Source organism: Citrus clementina, unplaced genomic scaffold (genome assembly GCF_000493195.1).
Source record: "Citrus clementina cultivar Clemenules unplaced genomic scaffold, Citrus_clementina_v1.0 scaffold_1232, whole genome shotgun sequence".
NCBI classification, from domain to species: domain Eukaryota; kingdom Viridiplantae; phylum Streptophyta; class Magnoliopsida; order Sapindales; family Rutaceae; genus Citrus; species Citrus x clementina.
The window spans coordinates 1-4,406 of NW_006263155.1; the positions used below are offsets into that span (position 1 = coordinate 1).

The following is a 4,406-nucleotide window of genomic DNA, read 5'->3' on the forward strand; positions in this document are numbered from 1 at the left end:
TAATGCAACAGAGTTGGTTGAACAAAACATGTTGTTATGATGATTAAGAGAAAGCCAGAAAGGGAAGGATTGTGAGCATGAAGATTTTGAGATGTCTTTTACTTTTCTAAACTCTTCTGCTGGGCAATGAGCAGTAATATACCTGCAAATTTGTTGAAACTTTAACAATATTATCTGCACCAATTTCCTTTGCAACAGATAAACGATAGTCATCCACATCCACAATGACAATTCTAGGAGCTCCAAAAGCACGAGCTGCTAGCATTGTGACAAGTCCTATGGGCCCTGCACCCATGATAAGCACATTTGTCTCAGGACCGATATTGGCACGGCGGCAAGCATGAACACCAACACTCAAGGGCTCACACATAGCCCCTTCCTCCAGGCTCACATTGTCCGGCAGCTTAAAACATAGGTCTGCAGGATGCACCACCTATTATACACAAGAGATGCATCTTAGTCATTATGTCAAGCAGCCGATCAATTTTGATAGCAGTCAATTTCATTTCAAATAAAAGGAATCAACAATCATTTCCAGATAAAAAATATATGACAAGAGGGAACAGAAGATCAAATGGGAACTACACAATTGACAGTAACCAGTATGTTTTTAGAAGAACAGGTAAAGTGACACCACTATTTATGCAACAGAATTCACAAGGGCATAGATCGTATTGTAGTAATAATCTAAGACAATAAAAAATCTCAAACAGTGAAATTTATAGAATAATAATGTTTGTATAATTATTAGTACAAAATCTGTAAGAGAAAGCAAAAAAAAAAAAAAAATTGTCTTACAATGGAATTTTCTTTTATCTTGTAATCAAATTTTTTTGTTCTGTAGTGATGGTATACTTACCATAGTAAGTATATCATTACTGAAATTTATAAGGGCATAAACTGTGTTAAAGTCAGTCTACCATATTTCTCATCTCATAGTCCTCTAGACCTTAGCTAAAAATGTAAATTTTCAATCAACCTGATTAGCCAGAGAACCATGAACTGGCGGAGTTGCAAAAAATTTCATCTCTGGACACAAATTGTATCGACCTCCTTTGCAGTGATCACATCGCCAGCAGCTGATCCCTGGTTCCAGGGCCACACGGTCACCGGGCACCAAAGTCTTCACCTCGCTTCCCACCTTCTCTATGACCCCAGCACACTCATGCCCGATCACCATAGGCTCTTTCACTACAAAATCGGCAAGCCTCAAGGTCTGCAAAAATACACAAACATTCAACATTCAAGTATTATTTTGAATAACATTAAGTGAAAATATTCCGTTATTAACATTTCTCAGCAATTTGACAGAGTAATTGCCAAAATAATAATAATAATTTAAGGGAAGTTGAAGAGGAATTAACAAATATACCTTGAGAAAATGCACATCACTTCCACAAATACCAACGGCTTTCATCCTGACTAAAACATCATAAGGTCCTACAGTTTACAAATAACAAACAAAGATGTTAAAACAATCAGTTTGAATTACATTAATTGTGAGTGATAGGTAATTCAATTGTAAGAGGTATGAGATAAGCTGTATTGGAAGATGTGTTTTTATTGTTTTTCAACCAAAGATCTCTTTTTAGATATCTATCAATCTATCAAAAGTTCATATCTTCAACCAATAAACAAATTCCATAACACTTCTAAGATACAAGACTGAAATGAAAGAAAGATCAAAATACCCAGAGAAGGAAGCTCAAAAGGCTGAATCTTGAGGGTGTTGACACCCATAAGCCAAGCTGCCATGTTAACTTCTTCTCCATCTTCCTTTTCTCCTTGCGACATCCCTCCTTTGCCCATATTTGCTTTTCACCCTTCAAAACACAAGTGCACAGCAGAGACTTCACTCTGTACACTATCTGATTCTGGATATTGGATATGATTTGATTCGGTCGCAGGAATATTTAATGACAAGTTTAGCATAACATCAAGTGTTCTTTTTATTTATCCGTGTAGATTATTGATTTCTCATTTCTGTTTTCATCTGACTCATTTTTATTTAAGGATAAATCCAATTACTAATGACAGTTTTAAAAAATTTGTGATAGAGATAATGGTTTCTTTTTTCAACGGGATAACGTGCTTACGTGGAGGGAATTTATCGGTTTCAGAACCGTTTGTTGTTTGTGAATTTTGTTTTTTTCAGAATTTATGGACCCCGAAATCGAAACAGTGCAATAATTGTATCTTCATAAAGGAATCAAAATCAACTTCATGTATGTGAGTGGTGGCTAATTTTGCAAAATGGTATGAAAGAATTGTTTTATCTTTTAAAAAAGGTTAAGAAGGTTAAAGGAAAGAGTTCGGCCTGCAGTTGTCTACAGCAAACACAACTCACGGCTGAACGAAAGTGGTGACTGAAATGTCTTGCAGGGTAATCATCTGTTAACCAGGAAACCTATTGATTGGCTTTCAAATAAGCATACACAAAAGGATGAAAGAAAATATAGCACAGTGCAGACAATAAAGAACAAAAAACTTGAGAAATCTGAATTTTATTTTGTAATAGATAGAAATAAAGTAATATGCTACACTTTGATTCATATTACTCGGCGACAATTCCATTTTATTTCATCTTTTGCCCAAACGTTTACTTTACGTTGTATTTTACAGATTAAACATGACCTTGATTGCAGTACCACCACGAGCACTTGTTTCAAAGGCCTCTTCCACTTCTTTCTGGGAGAAACCAAACCTATGCGTGATAAGGGGCTTTACATCAATCTTTCCGCTTCTAAGGAACTCCAGACACAGTGGCCAGGTGTTCTTGTAGCGAAACACCCCCACCACATCCACCTCCCTGCATTCGCAATTATGTACATAAATTTAAGGATAAAAGGTTCAGATGGATTTAGTCCAATTAAAAGCTGAAACGGGTTATTCAGCTTAAGAAGTCATTAAACATATGTTTCGAGAAAAGGAAAGAAAAAGTCATTAAACAGAAACAATATACAAGATGGTTTGTGAAAGTTGTTCTTGACATGCCATCATGTTCTATTGGATAACATACAACCCAAGCACAAGAATTTGTTTACATTCTTCTTTCAAGTCCATTGATTCTAGGACATTCCAACTTTTATTCAACAACTTTTGTTTACCATTTTACATGTTCTTAAAAATTATGGTTTTATGCTCTTTCTGGGTATCCTTAATTCTCTCATTTCTTAAATCCATTTGTTCCCAATCCAACAATGAAATGCCCCCGCCCACGAATTTTTGTGTTATTTTTTTATTTGCATTTTAGAGACTTACGAGTCATTTGCTTTTTTGACTTGACTTAATTTACTTAATTTTAATCAATTAACTCATTAAGTTATTAAGCTAATTTTTTTAAGTTTTTTACTTAATTTAAAAAGCCTTAATAAATCATTGAAAGATATTCTCCAAAATATCCCTATTTCATTAATTAATTTTCATTCTTATCTAAATAAAATTTAATAATTAGCATTATCACCCATCTCTATATAACTTGTGATAATATATAGTGGTAGATTATTATTATTTTTATCTTTTTATTTTCTACAAACTAGCATTATTTATTTTCATAATTTTTTATAAATATTTTTCGTATAAAAACATCATAAACTATAATAAAATTGATTAATATATATAATATAGAATATTAAAGAGTTGTATTCGATTGAATATGATTTATGTTATGATAATATATTATTTTCTTTATATTCTTTGAGATGTTTATTATTTGTTTAACATTTATAATTTGTAAGGGAATAAATGTAAAAATATTAGTTTTTACATTTTTCAGGTAAAAAAAAACTTTAAATTTATTTTTATCGATTCAGACAAAAAAAGAAAACAAATATATCATTAAGATTCAAATATTCAGTTATATTAAGAATTCAAACTAATTCAAGTTTATTCAAATTTGAGACAAAAAAATAAACGCCACCTTAAAGTGAATTTGCTGAATCCAATTAGAAACTTAAAACTAAATAACGGAGTAGCCCAAAACAATTAAAAAAAAATGAAAAAGAAAACTGTAAATCAAGTACCTTGCAGCAGCCGGAGTGAGTGGGACAGTCATTTCATGATGACCCATCCCCACGAGGCAAACTTTACCACCTGCACGAGTAGCACTCAGTGCTGTTGACATGGTTTTGTTAAAGCCTGCACAATCAAAGCTCACATCTATTCCTGTCCCCATGGCTTTCTGTATCTTTTCCACTTCTTCAGCTATGTCCTGCAAAATACTCAACTCATAGCGGTTTATTCAAGCAGAAAAAACAAGCGTGAGGAGCACATGAACAATTTTCAAACGAACCAAAGCTCAAGCTCACCTCTACTCTGATAACAAGAATAATGCAGACTAGAGTGGTCAACTTTCAAACAGAGAACAAAAAGGTACTGAGAACAAAAAAGAACTGAGGAACTTCCAG

The 4,406-nt window shown here is 33.3% G+C and overlaps 2 protein-coding genes across 2 annotated transcripts; both read right to left on the reverse strand.

The window, feature by feature from the left end:
* Positions 1-7: 7 nt before the first annotated feature.
* Positions 8-2,019, reverse strand: LOC112101520 (sorbitol dehydrogenase-like). Its single transcript, XM_024192185.1, has 4 exons — positions 1,692-2,019; positions 1,373-1,440; positions 980-1,216; positions 8-433 (listed from the first exon to the last, which is right to left on the reverse strand). The coding sequence occupies exons 1-4, from the start codon at positions 1,807-1,809 to the stop codon at positions 107-109; spliced, it is 750 nt and encodes a 249-aa protein (XP_024047953.1). The 5' UTR covers positions 1,810-2,019; the 3' UTR covers positions 8-106.
* Positions 2,020-2,488: 469 nt separating this feature from the next.
* LOC112101521 (sorbitol dehydrogenase-like) lies at positions 2,489-4,390 on the reverse strand. Its single transcript, XM_024192186.1, has 2 exons — positions 4,023-4,390; positions 2,489-2,809 (listed from the first exon to the last, which is right to left on the reverse strand). The coding sequence occupies exons 1-2, from the start codon at positions 4,172-4,174 to the stop codon at positions 2,617-2,619; spliced, it is 345 nt and encodes a 114-aa protein (XP_024047954.1). The 5' UTR covers positions 4,175-4,390; the 3' UTR covers positions 2,489-2,616.
* Between the last annotated feature and the right edge of the window lie 16 nt (positions 4,391-4,406).